At 41.9% G+C, this 22,068-nt stretch overlaps 1 protein-coding gene across 3 annotated transcripts; it reads left to right on the plus strand.

Moving 5' to 3' along the window:
* The first annotated feature begins 493 nt into the window (after positions 1-493).
* kctd17 (potassium channel tetramerization domain containing 17) lies at positions 494-21,493 on the plus strand. Of its 3 annotated transcripts, none has more exons than XM_050059263.1 (7): positions 494-959; positions 11,874-11,982; positions 12,736-12,827; positions 13,485-13,631; positions 15,749-15,874; positions 16,412-16,547; positions 18,794-21,493. In XM_050059263.1, exons 1-6 carry the CDS (start codon positions 600-602, stop codon positions 16,505-16,507), a joined length of 930 nt encoding a protein of 309 aa, XP_049915220.1. In that variant the 5' UTR covers positions 494-599; the 3' UTR covers positions 16,508-16,547; positions 18,794-21,493. The 3 variants fall into 3 exon arrangements, with proteins under 3 accessions (XP_049915220.1, XP_049915221.1, XP_049915222.1); XM_050059264.1 differs by having other exon boundaries at positions 13,485-13,583; XM_050059265.1 differs by having other exon boundaries at positions 13,488-13,583.
* Positions 21,494-22,068: the final 575 nt, after the last annotated feature.

Here is a 22,068-nt window from a genome sequence, read left to right on the forward strand (position 1 = left end):
TGTGAGGCATAATCAAAGTCCGTCCTAATATCTACAGAATAGTTACACAGCATGTGATTGTATGACAAATCAGGTCATCCACCATTCCCTCTGAAATATATAACTTTGGTACCTTAGGACAGGGGCGTAGCAAATGTTGCGCCTGTTGCATAAGCAGTCAGTGTGGGCCCACCCTTCCTCTCTTGAGCCATGTCTCTGTTACACACCTTTTTATTTTTTTGTTGTATTTATTATCATTCTTTTTTTACAGTGTCAATTTGCTTTTTCTGCTTTTTTTTTTTTTTTTACTTTTTTGAAACCCTAATTATCCCTATAACGAAGGTAACGTTACAGCCAGTTTAAATATCCAATAAATCTTCTATTGGATTTTATTACTCCACGTATTAACATGCTTGGGTTAGCCGGATGGAGCTTTTATTTTGAAAGTATTTCTCGGATGTTCTACGTCTCACTTCCCGTAACTTCACGCGCCTGATCTTTGAGTTCGGTTGGGGGCGGAGCTTACTCCGGCTGGTAACGGGGAGAAGAAGCCGAGGCAACAGCGGACACGGACGGACGCCCTCGCTCGTCTTCATCTCGTGTCTAGCGGCTGTTTCCAAATGGCAACGACAGCGGACGACCAGCGGGAACCGGAGGACGTCGCCGCGCTGTCGACGCACCACGGCTGCCACCACAACAGCAACAACAACAACAACAACAATAATAATAACAACAACAAAGACAGCGAGGCGGGAGAGAGCGCGACGTCCGCCACCGCCAGCACCACTGAACCCGGCGGGACGGCGTCGCAGAGCATCGGTAACGGCTCGGTTATTAACCCCAGCGGGGGGAACAACGGGAAGTGGGTCCGACTGAACGTCGGCGGCACCGTCTTCCTCACAACGCGGCAGACTCTCCTCAAAGAGCAAACTTCGTTTCTTTACCGGCTGTGCCAACAGCAGGACCTGCACTCAGACACGGTGAGTCCGGTCAGGACACTTAAGCTGCCGGTGAACGTTACTTTACAGCACGCCTAACACAAGTATTACTTTGGTACAACACTTTGTAGTACTTAGCTATTAGCAATTCACTGCGTTATTAACTGTGGTGATGCTTTAATATTCTTATCATGTTAAGTTTTGTTATAACATGTTAGTGACTGCGTGTCTCTGTAAGCCAACATTTAATATCTCTTAAGGATATTAAAGAAGAAGGCTGGTACTGGCCTAACGTGAAGGGTATGTGTAACAAAGCAGACTGTTTCCTTGAAAAAACACGATAACAATTCAGTAACATTCCTGTAGTGACTCACAGTGACGTGTAGTAGTGAGTTATGATACCGTGACAGGTGGTTGTAGTTTGGCTTGACATACATTTTACAGAATATGTCATTGATTGATTTTGTAAGGTGGATTTTCTCTAAGCTGACTAAAGGGATTGCCAAAAATACATGTGCAGATATTGGCATGAAGAAAAGCCTTGGTGTAAAAAATCTGCCCAATAATAATCATTGAATTGTGCTCTATGATGCTTTTTTAATCTCCTAAATTACCACAGTAGTGTTAAAGGGACCATCTTACTGTGTTATGTGTGTGCCATTCCCAAAATCACTACACCTGTAATCTGCAGCTTTAAAGCAGGTGTACAGTTGACTAATGACCGCCTGATATACAGTATATGTGCAGTATGAAGCTCTCTCCATGGCTCCTCTGTGTGTGTGTGTGTGTGTGTGTGTGTGTGTGTGTGTGTGTGTTTCAGCATCATTTTGTGGTGTGAATGTAGCTTGGGTCAGATGGATGAACACGTGCCTCCTCTTCTGCAGGGAGCTGCACAGTCAGTAGCTGTACAGCTGGCATCTTATAGGGAGAGAGAGGGTGAGAGAGAGGGAGAGAGATGCATTATGTGACTCCCCGTCACATGGAGAGCGAGCACACTGTAAGGACCGGCAGGTCTCATGAATGATGCAGATTTCTATTATGCTGCTGCCTTTGATATGCATGTGTGTGACAGGGGGAGAAGGGGACAGGTCTACTGTAAGTTGACATTTTGTAGATGTCGGGTGAAAGGCTTGTATCTCTAAAATGTCAGCTGTTATAGCGACTGTAAGACAATTCGCCATAGGAGGGGGTAATGTGGATGTCCAGTTATGGTATATGTAGTCTTATAGGTTGGTACAAATTAGAGCTGTAATGATTAATTGATTAGTTGTCAAATTAAATTAATGGCAAGCTAACTTGATAATTGATTAATTGGTGTGAGTCATTTTTAAGAGCTTCTTGTATGTAAATATGTTCTGGTTTCTTTACTTCCTGTATGAAAGTAACCAGAATGTGTTTGGGTTGTGGACAAAACAAGACATTTGAGGACGTCATCTTTCCTTTGGGAAACAGTGATTGCATTTTACACAATTTCTGACACTTTGTAGACCACACAAAATAGGGTTGCAGCTAACACTTGCAACCCTACCATTGTGTGGGTTGTTTTGGCTATTGTACCGTATGCTTGTATTAGATAAGATAGACAAATAAGACATCTGAAGACATCACCATGGGCTCTGTGAGCGTGTGATGTGTAAATGTTTAAACATGTATTTGAGAAATTATCTTTGCAGTAATCAATAATGGAAAAAAATGAACAGTAAATTGCAGCCCTAGTTAACTTTTTTGAAAATCAATGAAATAACTTTTTAAAGATGAATTAAGAGAATGAAAGATGAAAGAAAAATCGAGGTATTCACATTTGTGCAAAACACATTTCGGAATCCGTCATTGCTGTGTAACAGTCCTGCTCATTTCGGCTGCGTTCTGGATCACATACTTTTTCCTTTTACTTTAAGTACATACTGCAGCTGCCGTTAGAAAGTACGTAGGTGTAACTGCACACATTGTAGATTGTTTGTGATTTACGGATTGATTGTTGTCATTGTGGGTTCTGTCAGCCGTCAGTAAGCTGTCATCTGTCTGCGGCTCAGTTGGTGTGACATATTTTCCACTGCACAGAGGATTGAGGGTCAGAATAGAAAGAAAAACATGCCAGCTTACATGCTGCAGAATGTGACTGGATGCTGAATGTTCCTGGTATTTTTGGCATACTGCATTTGACATACTATGTACAGGGATGAACTAAGTCCTCTGGTATTCTAAATAGTATGATAGTATGGGTACTGGATCACACCATTACTTAGGTCACCCACAATGTTGAAATACACCCACAGATACTACCACAGTACAAACTATAACAGTTGATACATTTATGTCATCTCACAGTATACATCGTCACACTGCCAAATCCTAATCAGCTCATGTTTAGTGTCCAGTCCAACCCAGTCGAGGGTTTCAAACTGTGTCTCTGGTTCGCTTAAAGAAAAACCTCATATCAGCAGAGCAGCAGGTTTTCCTTCAGCTAAAGTGACTAAGCCAAAATAACAACCACCAGAATTGGAGTTCAGAGATTTCTCCCCGACAGCAGCGATGACTGTTCCCCCGCTGCACAACTAGACTCTGTGGAAAGAATATTCCCATGTGACCTTCAGCAGCGACCTGACAGGAGCTCCCTCTGCACTGCCCGAAGACACACACAGTCACACACAAAATCTCTCTCGGTCTCACACATGCACAAACACACACCTACATCTCTTTCCTTCACCATCGTCCTGTCCTCTCCTCATCCTCGCTCTCAGCGGCTGACTCACTGTGAGAGCTTATCGCGGACTTGTTCTTTCTCGCCTTTTATTTCTGCTCTTTATCACAAACTCTCAAATGCGGAGAGACGCAGAGAGGCTTAATTTTAGTGTTTTCTTTTTCTTGGGCCATCACAACACTGTCATCCTAAAAACAGGAACTGAGCTGTAGGCAAGGATCTGGATCCTCCGTGAGCTGTGACCTGTGAATATGATGGCGAGGAGAGACAGGGCTGCTTTTTGTCAGGCATCTAACACAGCCATCCAAAGTCGGTATTTAGTATTTACACATGATACACTATAGAAAGACCTGATGCAAGTATTTGTCTACCAAAGAGACAAAGCCTGTGCTTCTGCCATTATGTAAGTTGTTACCATAGACACAAGGACAAGTTCCTTAGTATCATACCTAGAGATTCAGATTTTCAAGTCAAGAACAAAACACCGGTCGCTGGAGGATTAAGGATTTTACTGAGCAAATATGTATGCAGCTAAGGTTGCCCGTCGTCAGATGTATTCAGAGCAACAATCCAGTAGCCAAAGGAAAAATGTTTGGTTAGATAATCACCAGCAAATCAAATCGCTGTACAAAGTAATTCTGTTGTAAGTCACAAGAATAATTGCAGTAGAAATGTGAAATCAGGAGTGAAAGGAAAAGTGAATTTGCTTTTATTTAGTGGTTTTACCCTCAGAAGCCTCATGATAAATGTTTCTTTGGATCAGTAATACCCATTGATCCTAACAGCTGTGAATGCACACAAGCACGAGCCGCACAGCAGATTGAGTGCACAGCTAGTTCGAAAATTGGAGTCTGTCTCGGTATAAATTTAGCATTTTTCTAAAATGCAACACAGATGCAAGTTTATCTGTCTTTTTAGAGGAAATGTTTAACATACAACTGCTCGATTGTGGCAAAAATCACGGTCACAGTTATTTGGGTCAATATTGAGATCACGATTTAACACAATTACTCATTGACTTTGAAAATACTGTATTTATTTATTGAACTTTTTTTAAATGTCTTTTTGGCAGTGCATTTTCTTGAATGTAAAATACATAATAGAAACGTAAAAAGCAGAGTGCAAGAGGAGGGGAAGAGGTCCCGCTTTGTTGGCAGAAGAGCTGGTCACTGCGATTAGTCTGCAGCATGCACAGGAATAAATTAAAATATAATAAAGTCATATATTTCTTGCTTTATCCCTGATGATCTAAATAAGTAGCTAAATTTGTCGCTTGTCAATTTCTAGAAATAGAGTCAGTGAGAGGATCTGAAAAATCACTTTATCTAGCAAGGAAGTCGCCATGTTGGCAACACCGGGTGCACAGTTGTAAAGGAAAGACGTGGGCTGAAATTGTAACAAAGACAAAAGCAAGAACATCATTGCAAAAGGGAATGCAGCACAATATATATTTTTTTAATCTTAATTATCCTGTGTTCATAGCATTGGAAGCCAAAATCGGAAAAGAGAATTTTTTTTATTAAGCCCTAGTTTAACAGCTACAGTTTATTCCTCTCAGCTCGTTGAACCAGCAAAGTTGTTTTACTACATTGAAGTTAATATTACAGACCAACCCGTACAAGTTGCCTGCTAAATTTGACCTTATTGACAATGATCATGCAAGTGAGGCAGATCTGCAAAGGCTTCCCCTTCGCCTTCACTAAAATCAGAAAAAGTGAATACACTTTCATGAAAGAAAACATTAACCCTCAGGGGAAAAGAGCTACTGCTGTCTTTGTTTAGGCAGCCATCTACAAGCTAAATGGATCAAGATCTGGGTTTCCTCCCACCTCTGCTAAACAATTAACAGGGGGCACCCTGTTGCTGACATCCTGTAATGTTCCTTGTTGTATCAGGGAAACAATAAAATGAACAAACTGCAAAATCCTGTCCCAAATCTAGGCCTGGAAGGGGGGCTAATTGTGCCAGCGTGCTATCTTTCCCAGCAGACATCAGGTTGAAACTAGCCTTTGCTCAGGTTGTGTAGAGAGACAGAACAATCTGAAGCTGTATCACACAGAGGAGCAGTTCAGCCTGTGTGTGTGTTTTCTTGTCTCACTCAGGAGGGAAGCTGATTTTATCCACGCTGGATGGAGTCCCCGTCTAATCCACTGGCGTTAGTGTGTACCTTCTCAGGGGTTCTTTGCTGTTTTTAAACCCCCCCACACACACACAGACTGTCTGGCTGTGTGTGACTGTTTTAATGAGATTACCAGCACCTCAGCTGCCCTGCCCCCCTCACCGAACCAAACCCAGGGCTATCTGCCATTAATGCGACCCAAGCTGACCTCAAGCCGTCCCACGCCAATTACATTATGCAACTGAAATTCAGTTTTGATGATGTTGGATTATGTTAGCTGAGCAGGTGTAACAGGGCAGCCAGATGTTGACTATAACTGCTTAATCTTATTACCACAGATTTGTGATTATCAGCAGCTTAATTCATATGAATTACCACGGAGATCACTAGGTGAGTTTGTAACCTGGGTTATTTGTACAAACCTTCAGATGTTTTTATCTTATGTTAAATCTCTGTCCCATCTCGCAGTGTCAGCATGGATTCCACGACATGCCTTGACTCGCTTTACTGCCGTATCTGCACCGTGAGAGGTCGAATATGAGGCGTTGGCAGGGACCAGTAATCATGAAAATGATGCAAGAACCAAGCATTTGATTTGAATAAACAGTGCAGAGCTGTGTGAACTTGTCCCTTGTCTCCCCTCAGGATACATGAATAAGACTTTGATTTGGGCTACACAATAAGACCTTGTTAGATATTTAGTTAAAACACAGGGCTGGGATTGACAAACCCTTTTCAGGAAAAAAGCATTGAAATTTTGCCATTTTTCACCACAGTTCTCAATTATTTTCATAACAGATTTACTGTTTTGTTTATGTACACTTACTTAAAGCTGGAGTGTGGAGCTTTTTTGTGTAGTTACACGAACACTGTGCTTATGGCGTATGCCTGCCACATCTCCACCACCCCCAGGAGCACCCGTTTCATACTTGAATCCCTCCTCCAAACGCCGAGTTTACTATTTTTTTTCTTGACCATCAACTCCAGAAACTTTTAGACGCTTCTGGCTGCTGCTCCGTCACTATGGTTTCTACCCCCTTCCTGCCCCCTTTGTAAAACACATCACTTCCACAGACACAACAGCTCCAGTATATACTGCGAAATACAGAGAGTTTTACCTCGCAGCAGTAGGCCTAATCAGCATTTTGTGAACTCATTTAGCAAGTGCTTGAATGTAATGGTCATTCATTCATATGGTAAAGTTCCACACCTTTAAATACATAAAAACAGGTGAAAGTTATACAGTTTGCAGTGAGGTGAGAAAATGCACTTGAGAAGGTTACTGCCACTTTGGAAACAATTGCAGCAAACAAATTAGTTACAAGCCCTTTTAAGAACTTCCTAAAACATCCAAAGATTGCATTTAACCCAAAGCTGTTTCATTCACCCAGCATGGAGTCGAAGCACATATATCTAAATGTGTTAATCAGCGTGGAGCTCCCGTGATGCCTCCTACATCAAAAATGTCACCAACACCGAGATGTCGGTGGTTCAGCCAGACCATCTGTGGTGCGACGGATGATAAATTAGGCTGATCCGTAATTAGATATCTCACGTATGTCCAGTTTTTTTCCCACCACTCTTGTCCGCCTTTAGATCAGAATGAGCAGGCCAAATATTTGTATGTGTGTGTGTGTTTTCACGTTTTCACTTAGGCAGAACAGTATTTCAACATCTACATCACAATTAATGCCAGTGTTATAGTAATAACACAAAGACTGCAATGTAATTAGTCATATTAATCCCACTATGGTACTCTGAAATGTGGCAACCTTAGCTTTTTTATGGCTTAAAGTAAAGCTTGACATTTTAGTCTTTCAAATGATTAGGTTGATTTAAAGCAACTGCATGTTGAATTTTACTTTGTACAATCAAAAACCCCATACTGGCAGAGGCAAGGTGCTAGTTACAAAGCTACAAAATGCTTAAGTAAAGAACTAAAACTTCCCACCTTTAAAAAAGAACTTGGCACCCCTTCAGGCTTTCTAAATATTTATCTAAATCCACGACAAAAGGAAAGAAATACCATCCTGAACCTTTTTTCCATGCTTGCCATGCCACAATTTCACAGTCTGTGTAAGACAAGGGAGTGATTAATTAGTATTGATTGAATGAGACTGATGCGACTGTGTCATGTGCAGTCAACTAAAAAATTGAACAACTGCCCTACTTTCTCTTAAAAATGTCTTTTGAGCGATACATATTAAATTATGTCGAAATTAAGCTATAGGATTTTGCAATGTTATTTTTCAGTATCATTCAGCCCTAATATTTACACCTGCTCAAGCAAGCACCAGTATGCAGACAGGCGTGTGTGTATATGTGTGTTTTGAGAAGTGAACAGGGCTTTTGTTTGGCTATTGGTGACAGCCCGTGGGATGTACTTACCTCTGCAGGGAGATGTTGTGGAGTCACATCTTATTTCCCTGAACAAATGCTCTGTAAAACATTAACTCACCAACTACGCGTCCCCGTCCTCTCAACAACTGAAAACATCAACTTGTGAGAAAGGGAATGTACTGTGGCTGCAAACGGGTCTGTCGTAATGAATAACAATACTAATTCTGTGTGTGTGTGCGTGCGTGAGAAAGAGAAACGGGGCTCTGACACATTCAGGAAGCTTTTCCCCAGTGTTGTCATGCCCACACTGTCAAGTCAAGTCACGTTGATGAGGCGTCGGTCTGTCCTCCACTGCAGCTTCGCTCATTTAGGATGGTGTGTGCGTGCATGTGTCTGTGCTCTGTGCTGCAGTCCCAGCCTTTACACACTCTAATAATTGTGATTTTGGGTGCAGACACAAAGACGCATAGTGATGTCTGTACATGCTGCTTTTTGGGCTTCATATCGCGTCCCTCCATCTGTCTGTCTCGATCCTCTCTTTGTGTCTCTCTGTCTCACACACAAACACAGAAATCCCATGTGTCTACATCCTCCGTCTCTATGGCAGTGTCCCTCTATGCTTCTTTGTCCTTGGAATTTGCAAGTGCGTCTACCTGTCATTTCTATTAGGTTATTCATCATGCAGTTTTCTTCTAAGATATTAGTCTTCTAGCTGTTTATTTCTCCTGTTGATCTGCAGATCTCTCTGTCTTCTGTCATGCCTTTTTGCCTTTTTCTCCACCAATCCATCCCTCATCTAGCAGCATCGCACATCCTACGGACTGCTTTACAGTCTGAATCCGTCTATTTGTGTATGTAGGTGTCCTCGTTCATTGCATTCGTTTCATGCCCCACATGGGGAATGGCTCATCAGAAGCTCCTGTCACGCTTCGCCAGCAAAGATTGCCTGGGCTTGAAGAGATGAGCGTCAAGACACCATCTATCATGAGTGTCCCTATCTTGCGGATTCTGTCCATCTGACTGTGGGTTTCTTTTGGGACTTGTTCTACAAATCTGTCACACTGGAGATGATGGATTAGAGGAAGATGTAGACGACGATGTTTTACTGGCATACATAATCTCTAAGCACTAGATAGTTTCAAACAAGTGACTTACTAAGGAATGTGTTTGCCAGTAATAAACCTTAGCAATGGGTAAATTGGTTGCTGGTAAAGATCTGTTGTTGTCCAATCAAATCTGTAAACAGGAAGTCACTGTACTGTCACAAGCAACAGAACATGTTAAACTTTCAATCCTTTTTAAATCAAGGCATCATTTTTGTTTTATAACCTCCGCCGAGGAATTATAAATCTGGTTCGGTTTGTTGGTTGTCAGCAGGATTACAGAAAAACTGCCAGCTTGATTTTCATAAAACTTGGTGGAAGGGTGTAGCACGGGCCAAGGAAGAAAGGTCTGAGTGCCCTTCTAGGTTATACATGCATAGATGGAGAAGCGTGTCTGTCAGAGTTTGTAGTATTCATGCAGTTTAAAATGGGTGGTAGAAATGTAATTTAAAATCGTCCCAGTCTATGTTGTTATTAAATAGCATTGTATGAAGTGTGAGGTCAGATGTGTCAACCAAATTGCCGCTATATTACACACGAAACACTCCTATATTAGCAAGCTAACATTCGTTTTTGTCAGTTCAGTTGGCTACGCAACAGCTACACTGGCAACTACTTTTGTAAGACGCAGTTTGTGTGATGCACATTTTGATTTAGTGATGGATACATTTCCACTAACACTAAAGTTATTTGTTGGCGAAGTTTAGGTAAAGAGCTGGTGCAACCGCCTGCAGCTCTGTAAAATGGGGGCGGAGGCAGGACTATGGGGTTGGTGGTCCTACGGGAGTGTATGAAAGGAGGAATTCCTTGATACCCCAGTAACACCTTGGTGACAGCTGCACCAATGAGGAAGAAAGAAAGAAAACTGAAGCACCCACAGGACCTGCAGGTTGTCCTTTGGCCTCCTCACAGCAAACACACTCCCACAGGCCCGGGCTTCAGAGTGACCTGAAAGCCTCCACCGCCACCCAGTAGGACAGAGTATGGCCTCTGATTCTCATAACTGAAGCGTAAACTGGCTGTAATACAGCTCTTTTGCCTACAGTTTAATTGGACAACTGTGTTGTTAACCTGGAACTCTCAAGCTCTCAGTTCCAAATAAACAAACCGGGTTTTGCATGAACAGCCCGAAAGTCCGGTTAATCCCCTTAAATATTTATAACAGCACTAAACCCTAATCAGGTCTACCTGCAGCAGCTGAAATACACCACTTAACTGGATTAGCAATGTCAGATACATTGGCTTTTTTTGTTTCTACATTGTACAAATGTCTGGATTCAGCATTTGAGGTTAGGATTTTAATCAAATAATTAAAGGACATAACAGTTTCAGTTGGTGTGAGTGGTGCTGTCTGAGTCACTAAGGATCTGCTAATAAAAGCGCTAACATGCTTACGTGCAAAGATGCGGCTGGAGGCTACAGTTGTCCATTGCCACTAATGCAAATCATGAAAAGAGTCAGTCATGTGAATACAGTAGGTTCACATTATGAAGCTTCTTCTCATTTTTCTCACTTAACTTAACCACCTCTTTAACCATTACTTTTAAGGTCTCGATTTTAAACATGTAGTGGGTGTAAAGTGGTGACAGTGGTTTGTGAATTGTGGGACTTACTCGTCTGGAGTTTGATTTCAACTGAGGAACCAAATGACATGTACTTGTGTTGGCCTCTGTGCTCCTTTCTGTCCTGAATGCTTTCTACAGAGGCCACTGAACCATGTGTTAATGACACATGATCAGCAGATGTGACTGATGTTATTTAACTTCCTCTTCCCCTGTATATCCCTACGCCTGGGTCTCCTAAAGGCCTGTATGTTTTTGTATGGATTTTTCCAGCTGTAGCTCTTTTGTGAAGTCAACTCTAAAAAGGGGGCTTTAAGCGTTCGTCACGAGGACGAGCAGAGGGAGGATTTGTGTGTATGTTGGAGGGGCAGTAGACATGACATAACAGCCAGGCAGGCTTTGCAGATGTAGCCTGGAGGTGGGAGACAAGCAGCCTGTCAACAAACGTGTGTTAACAAAGTCAGCAACAACTACTCAGGAGTTCCAGTGAGCAGTTGCTTCTGTGTCCAGCTGCAAAAATGCTGTTGTTGTGGCAGGAATGTTAAATAGCAATGTTATATAACAGGGAGCAACAAAGTTCAATGTGATATTAGGGAATGAAAGAACTTTTTATAATCAGTGCTGAAGAATTACTTTCCTATCTGACTACTGGTAGTTGCACTGCCTTTTGACGCAGCAATACGGCAAAAAAAGTTTCATAAAGTTCTCCATCTGCTCTGTAGGGGGCTGTTATTTTGGAGTCTGCAATTCATCTTCATCAAACATCTGCTCTGACAGTCAGTACTGCATACGTAAGATGAAAATAGCCAACCAGGATGTTATTCCCCAGCTGGTGAACTTTTGGATCTAAAAATACTCGTTATATCTCAGAAGAGCTCCATTAATGGTCCGAAAATAAAAGTAGCCACATCCTATGTTTATACACATGACCACAAAAAATTGTCCTTAGTACTGTAACAACTTACACACAGTTAATAATAGAATAACAGTGCTCAGTTTACAGCCCTAGTTCAGGTCAATAAAAACCCAATGGTTCATTAGGGAAAAACACAAGAAAAGCAATGCAATTGCGTACAGTTTATAATGTGTGGGTTCTTTTTCTCTGTCTCTGTGATTATTCATGTGTAACAGGATGAGTCGGGAGCCTACGTGATCGACAGAGACCCGACCTACTTCGGGCCCATCCTCAACTACTTGCGGCATGGCAAACTGGTCTACAACAAGGAGCTGGCTGAAGAAGGTCTTTGATTTGCTTTGACTCTGTTCAGATGGGTCCTGGGTGCATGAGGTGGTTTTGCTGGACAGTTGGAAATTAAGAAAAATATGAAAGAAGGATCAGTCACGATGACAGTGATGGCAATCAAGGGGTCAGACTTTGGTGTGAGTTGCATCTCAGCCTCTGCTGGATAGAGCCATGATCTCTTTGGAGATCAGTAACAAGGAAAACGAATGTGTGTTTAATCTGGTGGAGGGATTTTCCAGTCAAATTTGAAACAAGAAAGATATGATGGGTTAAAATGGGATTTGCTGTGCTCACCCCATTGACTCTAATGGAACTGACACCAAAGTCTGACTCCTCGAAGCTGTCTCGACGCTGTCACTGTCGTTGTGACTGTTCCTTCCTCTATATTTTCCTTGGTGGAAATAGGGAACTGGCAAGCAAATACGGCGTGCCTCATGTCATGTAATTTCTCATTAAGCACTTTATATTCTAGTTTATTAAATCTGGAAAATATATGATATACTATATATACAGATAGTAAATGTTGTAGATTGTAATAGTTATCTGAAAGTGCTCGATTAATAGGTGTTAATAGTTCATTGCAGGGGAAAAAATCATATCCACTCATTAATTTCTAAATAATATCCATTTAAAAATCTGTTCAAATGAACACATGACTGTGGGGTTAACATAATGTCTGACAAACATGGCTGGGAATCACTCTGCTTCGGTGTGCACACAGGAGCTGAGTCATGTTTCTTTTGTCTCAAGGTGTCCTGGAGGAGGCAGAGTTTTACAACATCACCCCGCTGATCAAACTGATCAAGGAGAGGATCGTGGAGAGGGACTCCAAAGCCACACAGGTATACACAGAACCTGTCAAGTAGGGCTATTTTTATGATCGAAGAGTTCGCTTTAAAAACCTAACAGCACATTGCCTCAGTCGCTGCAGTCGTCTTTAATGAAACTACCAAATACAGTACATCATGTGCATATGATGTTGAAGATATACTGTAACACAGCACTTATGATATGTACTGTACTATATATTTCAATACCGTCTGCGCCCAAAAGAAACAGACACATTGTACATATCCACATACACATCATTGTGGTGCAGTGCCTTTCAGTCATCTTCTTTTTGTTTGTGATTTCACCCATCTTTGCTTCTCCAAAGAGAGCTCTGCTGTATTGCACCAGGCTTCTTTTCTTTTCTCAGGATGGTTGCACTCACTACTTACATAATCCCGCTGCCCTCTCAAACAGACACCCACTTTCCCTGTGTTCTACTGTACTTTGCTGGACTCACAGCTAGTCTCTGCCTGAGGTCAAATGTGGTGCCAAAATATGAATATAGAAGTGCTGGTGTAGTAACAAGCCCACAACTACTTTATTTTTTCTCTTTGATTCCTGTCCACCGCCTCCATGCCATCTTGCAAAGGCTCGGACAAGGGAAATAAATGTGCTTCTGAGATGTGACCCTGTCTTCTCAACCCCCTCTTCTCTCTCTCTCTCCCCAGCAGGTGCCCCCCAAGCATGTCTACCGAGTGTTGCAGTGCCAGGAGGAGGAGCTCACCCAGATGGTCTCCACAATGTCGGACGGCTGGAAGTTTGAGCAGGTCAGCGTGCGCGCCTGCAGAAAGCCCCGCACCGGACTGCTCTGGACTGTGGGTTGGACTCACGCTGCTGCTGACCCTTCAATCTTGACCCTTGGCCTGACCCCTTGGCCCTGACCTGAGCCCTGCTATCTGCACTCCCAAAGTTTAGGTCTCCCAGATTGTATCAGTCTTAAGATCACTTTATTGACCTAAAGTTGGACTAATCTAGTGAGTTTTTTCACTGATAGTCCCAACAAGTCAAATCTTAAAGATTGTCCATTGCACATGTACTTAGATAAAAACATCCCGCCACAGGCACGGCACCCAGTCTTCAGTATCTTTTACCTTCATACCTTCATCAAGGGTTCAGAATCCATACCAGGCCCACATCCTGCAGTGGTATTGGAGTTGTCCTGGGTGTGGCCTGGGATAGTCACAGGCTTCAGTCACTGTGTTTGTTAAAGAGGTTTGTCTCCAGCTGTTAGATTTATAGTTTATTTATCAGAGTCATAGACAACCAAGTGCCCATTAGGTGTTATAGGACAAAAACACCTTAACACAGTGTGTTCACATTATGAGCAACAAAATCAAATGCGTCACAGACTAGTTAGCTAGTTTTATTCTTCTGTTTTGGACGCATGAAACTTTTTTGCTTGGCTGAGCTAGTGGCCATGCATGATTTCACTGCCAGCAAGGGACTCAGACCATTATGTACATATATTCTCAGAAATATACATTTTTGCTTTGATATTTTTCTCTTATGTTTTGTTCCCTATATTTAGAGTAGCGATATTCTAACAGCTAATTTCCCTTATGTTTAAACTGAGACTCTTCAACGAGTCTGAAAGTAAGACATCAGATAAAGGTCAGTCAAAATTGAGCACATTTAATCTATAAGGTTAAACATTGTCGGGAAAAATATTGTATATACAGTATAAACGGAGCCAGTTAGAATTGTTAATCACCTTTTTCCAATAACATGTAAGTATTTCAAATGCCACTGACGTGTCTGGCACTTTGCACCAGGCATTTATAACTATTGCCCATTATCCTGCAAACCATTACACCTTACTAAATAAAGTAAATAAATATCGGAAACAACTTATCGAAAATAAATCTTAGGAAACGTGTCTGATTATTACAATGACATTTTCTTTGGGTTAACACAATTGCACAAGATAATACTTCTAATAAGAGGTTGGCGCCAACTTAGCTAGGGTAGGTACGTTTAATAGACTGGTCGAGTAATCAGGAACATCCCTAAGTTGGACCGTCTTGACTTTTATCAAAAGTAAATTAATTTATTACAATTTCAAAAGTCGTCTAAACTTCTTGAACCAAACAAACGATTTGAATATGTCGACTTAGGCTTTGTGAAATTGTTAGGTATTTTTTCAGACGAAATAATTAATCAATTAATTGAAAAGAAAAATCGTGAGTCTGAGCCTACTCCTAAGAGTCAAAATTTTAAGTGTCGTACTGTGGCATACAAATGTTAAAAAACGAAGCTGCAGACCAGTATTTACTCTCACACTATCGACCATCTCTTAGAGTAGAGCAGCCCGTTGCTCACAGTGTGAACACACAGTAAAAGCAGGCACTGTTTTATTCATCTTTTAGTCACTGTTACATCAGTAATAGGGAACGTCTGTCAGTGTTAACTTTATCTTTTAAGGTGAAGGCCTTGCCTCTTAAGGGAGGCTTTAGTTCACGGATGTCCTCTGCAACAGTGACACACAGACTTACAACTCAGAGCCTGGTGAAGTCCTAATAGGTCAGTCGTCCCCACTGTAGCCCTAAAAGTCACAAGTAGACCCCCCTTTTCCCACTGCTTTTGCACCAAGCTCCACTGCATGCTGTACAGCTCTGATTTGCACACAATTCCCTGCAGAAGCTCACCCACAGTTGTTTGTGCTTTTCCTACAAGTAAAAGATGCTTCCTGTCGAGTCCACTGCTAAGTGTGAAAGAGCAGGCTGTCCGCTTTTTAGCCCCCCCTGCCATGCATGAGCACAAGAAGTCTTTCCTCGCTTCAGTCTGGGATCGCTCCGTTACTTTCTTTCTTTCTCTTGCTTTGTTTTCTCTCCTGTAATCTCTAATTCTTCCTGACACTCACTCTGTCTCTTTGTCTCTGTCCCTCTCTCCTCTGCGTATCTTTCTGTGCCCATGTCTGTGTGTCTTTTTCTAGATGGTGAACATCGGCTCGTCATACAGCTATGGAACAGAGGACCAGGCTGAGTTTCTGTGTGTCGTGTCCAAGGAGCTTCACACTCCGGGATCTGGGCTGGCTACAGAGCAGAGCCACAAAACCAAGGTGAGTGTCCGTCCATATTTTTTTTTCCTCACCAACACACATATGTATGTGTAAAGACCCGTTGTAGGATCAAGCTGCAAGGCTGCGTGTCCATGTGTGGTCCTGTCCTTGTTTTGTATGTGTGTGTGTCTGTTTTGTTGTGGCATGTGTGAAAGAGAAGGGGGGTATCTCCTCTCATTGAAGCGAGTGTGCTTTGATCCTGCGCTCTCCACTGAAAGCTCCAAATGTCACTCGCCTCGAAATGTCATTCACAAACACATTCACTCCATCATTCACACAGCTCTCCCTCTCCTTCCTGCTGTTATCGACCTCTCACTTTGTCTTCCTGTCTATCTGTTTCTGTACCAATCTATTCTCTCTCTCTTTCATATGGATATATAGATATATATCTGCCTGTCTCTGTATTTACCTCTAAGCTTCTCACTATCCACTCACTGACACTCATCAGCGTGTTCATTTTTTTGTCGTTTTCTGTCTTGTTTTGTTTTTTTCCCCTTTCTTTTGTGTTTTCCCCTCCGTCCTTCATGCTGATTGAAGCCGGCGGAGATGCAGGAGGAGGAAGCCGCGAAGGATGAGGAGGAGGAGGAGGAGGGAGGGAGAGATACCACACCAAATGAGTGGCTTAGAGAATGAGGGAGTCATGTTTCATTGTTCCAAAGAGAGGCGGGAATGGGTGAGGAACTGTACGATAGATGTGCTAGTGGGTAGACCAAGTAGAATATAGTGTGTGTGTGTGTGCGCGCGTGTGTGTGAGTATATATGTGTGTGATGTCTACAGAGATCTGGGGTGTTTCATGGCGCTGCATTGATTATGACCTCTAAGCTGTCCATCAGTAAACCCTGTGCTCACTGAAAACACTCTTAAATATTTCTAATAGACAAATGCAAACAGCTGTGAAAACAACTGTACACTGAAGTTTAAGGCTTTGATATTGCTTTTGTTTAACATTTGGATACGAGACTCAGGAGAAATGTTGTCTTCTGTGCCGATAAAATCATCATTAGGAGCTAGGGTGACCAGACATCCCAAAATCCAAGCAGCTGTCCCGAATCCCGAATCCTGCCCTAATTGTCCAGAAAATTACACTAGAGCAGAGTCTGGAGTAGTTATTGCTTGATAAAACATTAAAAACTGATCATGGTGGTTGAGTCTTCCTGCAGCTCCCACCGGCTGCACATTGGCTGCAGCAGTTCCTACATGAATTATGGGTGTTGTAGTTTTTAAATTGTGTACAGCAGTGGTGATGAAGTAGATGAAGAGAGCGCAAGTTGCAGCCGCGAGGACAGGGAAAGCACAGGCAGCCACGAGAAGGAGTCTTGTTCTAACTGTTCAAAACTGTTCTACAAACTTGTTCTACGAACTGATACGCCTGTAACGGATGTACCAGGCGTCTTGTATTTCGTTAGGTGGTGTGTTTTTTTTGTTTGTTTTTTTGAGTTTAAAGGACAAGTGCACTTATATTGATCACTTCCATAAAATAAAACGAGAAATCGGGAAAGAAGAAAAGATTGAAAAAATTGTTAAAATTAACTTAGGGAACTGATCACAGATGTGTTGTCTGTGTGTTTTTACATCTATTGTTGCTTTAATTTGCAGCTATGCTTTTAATGAAGCTGACGTCATGAGACTGATCAGCTGTTTCTGCTGTCAATGTACTCCTGGATATTCCCATAACGACATAAATAACGACTATTATCTTTTTGCTGCCACTGGGTGACCACAAAATTTCCCCGTCAATCACTTGGTAAAAAGGTGTTAACAGTATCATAGATCTCATTTTCAGAGAGATTTTAGTTCTTACATATTTGTAACTCCTTGATTTAGAGCATAAGAAATGTGAACCACACGTTCTTTAAGCCATCTAATTTTAAAACTGTTGTACAGAAATACAGGTAACATCTAATAACATTAATTAGTCATCAGTAGGGCCGAGGGATAATTCAATATCACCATGTAAGAAAGGAAAATCTCATCATTATTTCAGTCAACACCCTCCAGTGCGGATACTGTGTACTGATGATGTCTGCCAGCAAACCAGGCTGACCTGAAACAACCACCATCATCTTTTCCTCCATTGTCCCTTTTCACTGCGGGCATCACAGAAAAAAGACCCACATCTTTTAGAAAAAGATGCCACAGTAAAGCTTATTTTTTGCTAGGAGGAGAACATGTTTCAACAGTTTCAGACTCTCAGAGCATATCTCTACAACCGTTAGGATGTAGGATACAAAATGCTTCAAGGTCATTGAATACAAATTAAAATGTGTCCCGTGTTGATTTAAGATATCGTAATCTAAAATGCCCATTTGTCAAAACACCTCGCATGTGATAAATTTTACTAATTGTCCACTGTCTGAAAATGTCACTCCCTCTCGCTGTTTGTCACAATGACCCGCATAAGCTTGTGTAAGCATCTGAACACGGACATGCTCGGTGTGGTCCAACAGTGACCTCACACAGCCCTACTAGATATTGATCGAACACTGTGTCTCTATGGGCTCTCATTACCAATGCTGTGACATGAAATATCCCTGACCTTTCAGTGCAGCAGAAGTGTTAGATGTCCTTCTTCCCAGTCTGTGTACATACTGTATGTACAGTCTCAACGTAGAGCCACACAGTCACACCCACCACATAACGGACACATATAAAGACATTTAACCATACAACAATAAAATAAATGTTAAAGGGGCACACATTTTAAACATGTAATATATGGTTAAGACATGGCTGTGGGTGTATTTGTTCATTTGTCCATTACACATGTCAGTAAAGTCATTTGCTCTCATTCTATCACCATTCTCATCATCATCATCACCATCATTACAAATCACAGCATAGATTGTATAAACTGTTTATGGATTAGATTGCTATTGATCTACAAATCCTTATGTTTGTGTTCTTCTTTTCTTTCACAGCTTTTCCAGATCCATGGGTCCCGGATGTAGAAATGACAAGAAATTTAAGTTATTTTTTTCTAGGCTTATCACAACATGGTGTATGTGTGCGTCAATGGACACTCATCGAAACAGATTTGTAGCATTGTTATCAGTTCATTGACAAAATGCCAGTTAGGAAGAGAACCAAACGACCAAAAAGAAGAAAAGAAAAAAAAGATCTTAAATCTCACAGTCAGGCACAGCAATATGTTCAGAAATATTTTTCAGGCGAATTAATTTTATTAGTAGAGATGATAATGTGTCGGTGTGTGCAAACGTTACATTGCCAAGGGCAGTAGTGGAGCTTAGTAAATTATAACCAAAGATCCAGATTAAAGCTGGCCGAACCAAGGTGCTGAACCGAAATATGAGAGAGAATAGAAAATCTGCCTGAGGAAAAATTGACATTGTCTTGCCGTTGTTACCCAGTGAGGAGCTTTTTCTGTGTCACTATGATCTGATGAATGACGGATGATGTGAAAGGATCAGATTTTAACTGTGTTACACGTACCCTAATGTTAACTCAAGGCAAATCCCGTAGTCTTCTCATTTATTTTGCACTTGAGGCAAAAGTTTTGACTGCAGACATTTCAGACAGGACCAACTTTACTTTACTTGTTAAATGAGGAGGTTATAATGATGGTAATTTAATTTAATGTTGCTGTCAGTGTGAAAACTAGGACGGCACCGAATGGATGTGGCTGTTCAATATGAATATTCATTCCTTTTTTCTATGTAGAGTTTGAGACTTTGAACAGGGTTTGGTAATACACGTAATACAGTAAACAAGCCAAGTGGGCCCTTCGAGCTAACGCAAGCTAACTATGCTAATGATATCAAACAAAAGCCAGAGACGATATCGTATTAAGTAGCCGTGAGCTGTAAAGGCAGAAGATAGCGTTATCTAAAAGCCTCTCTTCCTCTGGGCAGCTGCCTCCGTCTTAGTCAGACTTACCTTGGCTCTTGGTCTGCAGCTGCCTGTAACAGAGAGCAGCGTGACAGCAAAAAGCTCTCACTCTGCAGCCACATCTGGGGACTGAATCGTCCCCAGAAATATACTGACTGACCAAAATAAAAAGACTGCCCGACTTGAGGAGATCTTTGTTGACTATGGGGTCACCGACACTGATGAGTTGAATCTTCAGGGACTCTCAGGGGGCAGCCGTAGTGAAAACACTGGTTTGATCTTGTACACTGACCTCGCAACCCCTGTAGTCGAGGCTGGAGCAGATCTTGGCAGTGTGCACTGCATACAAAGCAGATATGAGTCAGTGCGCCTTTGGTTCTGAGTTGCATCGGGTGCATTGACCCTGGTCTACCTGTGTGAACATGTTTTAACCCTGGTGTGATCTCATGGTATTAGATGTTAGCCATTTATGGGTTCTCTTTGCTGACAGATGGATCAGTGTAGCTGGAGACAGATGTATTATCCTACGCCATTTTTTACTGGTCACCTTACAAAGGCTTCATCTCCTTACAGACAGGCTATCATTGTCCAACAGAGCAGCCAGCACACCGCACTGACAGAAACACACACTGCTCTACATTTTCTCCCTGCGCCAACATCCTGTCTTGAGCTGATGCACACCTGCATCACCTCGTGCCACTGCATGCTCAGCAGCAGCGTCGTCTCAGGCTGTCGCCCTGGCTGAGATCCAGAGCCAGCTTTGGCCCCAGCTGACAGAGAGATGTTGGTGTGAGTCAGAGAAGGCTGTAACTGAGAGGGGTAGAGGGTGGGAGGAGGGGGGGGGGGGGGGATCAAAATAAGGAGGAGAGACAGGAGAATGAGGTGTATCTCTGCCTTGCAGTAATGATAGTCACACTAGGTCCTCTATCATCTTTGTTTGTAAAATAATGAACAGCAGATCTGCCGCAGTGCAGGTGTATGATTGAAAAGGTTTTTAAGAAGCAGCAAGTTAGATCACACATGACTTTTAATGACCTCTGTTGGCAACTTGTAGGAACTGCACCACGGATCAAATTTGGAACCACCTCACAGGTCTGTGGCACAACCCCTGACAGTCTGTATAGTGCTGTGTAATGACATGAATTAGCAGATGTACCTGCCATGAGGTCTTGACAGCATATTCACTGGTAAAAATCTGCAGCTGCAGTTGTTGAATGCTGGAAAGTAGCTTAAAAATAACAGGGTGTTCAGTTTTTATCAGCAGGTAATAAACTGTGTAAATACACATACAGCCTAGAATACATCTACAGTACCCCAGCATCATGACGTAGCCTATTAGAAAACATTTAACCAAATAAAACACAGAAATACATTGTAGAACAAATGCTAATGGGAGCGGGGCAGGTCTCTTTTAAAGCATTTCGTGGAGGCATAAATAATTTAACTCATTGAGTTCATCTGCAGTGGTAGGAGCCAAAAAACAAAACAGTTAAGACAATACAATACAAAGGGGAGAAGAAGGCGAATGGGTAACTATGCTATGATATGTTGGTTGGCTACATATTCCAGTTCATGTTCAAAATTTAAAGTGAAAACAGACAACTTTACAACCCCCACACCAGGTTTTAGACCATCTTTGAAAGCCTTAGCAATATGCGGTCGCTCATGTTAATCCATTGTGGGATATTTATGCTGACAACATTTCCTTAAACATGTGGGAAGTGAAGTTTTTAGCTGCAGTTACTCTAACACGGGTACACATAGCATTTGCTCCGGTTTATTTTTTGTTTGCTGACCAGAAGAAAAAAGAAAACACTAAACCAAACCACTCATTAAAGCTGTTCTTCACTAACCACTTTTTTGGCTCTGCCTGCAGAAGTTTACCTCACGCAGAGAGATTATTTCTGCCTCTAAAGATTTCTGCAACCATATTGAGCGTTAGCTGTCAGCAGCTTATGTCTGACCCCCCCTGCTGTTCAGCTCCTTTGTAACACTGACTGACCAGCAACATGCAGTCAGGACACACACTAACACACACGGCTGTTTTATACAGGCAATAAGCACTTAGAGTTACGACGTGAGACAATCGAGAATTAAGATCATGGTTGGCTACTTTTTTAATAACATTTTGATAATTAAATCTGAAAAAAAAGGCTGCAAATACAATACTGACTGTTTTGTGTGTGCGTACATGAAATTAAATGTCTCGTCCATCCAAAGTGTAAACAGATACCCTGGACCTTTAAGGTTCCTCGCAATACCTTAACGGCTGATTAGCAGAGTACAGTAAATGTTAGGATAGTGATGTTACATCATGCTTTTGATAATCATAACAGTGATATTAGCA

Source organism: Epinephelus moara, chromosome 13, assembly GCF_006386435.1.
Source record: "Epinephelus moara isolate mb chromosome 13, YSFRI_EMoa_1.0, whole genome shotgun sequence".
In the NCBI taxonomy this organism is placed as follows: domain Eukaryota; kingdom Metazoa; phylum Chordata; class Actinopteri; order Perciformes; family Serranidae; genus Epinephelus; species Epinephelus moara.

Excerpts from the sequence above, each read along its gene's own strand:
- kctd17 (XM_050059263.1), top strand. The coding sequence starts at position 600 with ATGGCAACGACAGCGGACGACCAGCGGGAACCGGAGGACGTCGCCGCG. Across the intron at positions 960-11,873 it reads AGGACCTGCACTCAGACACG|GATGAGTCGGGAGCCTACGT; the intron begins GTGAGTCCGGTC and ends CATGTGTAACAG. Across the intron at positions 13,632-15,748 it reads GCACCGGACTGCTCTGGACT|ATGGTGAACATCGGCTCGTC; the intron begins GTGGGTTGGACT and ends GTCTTTTTCTAG.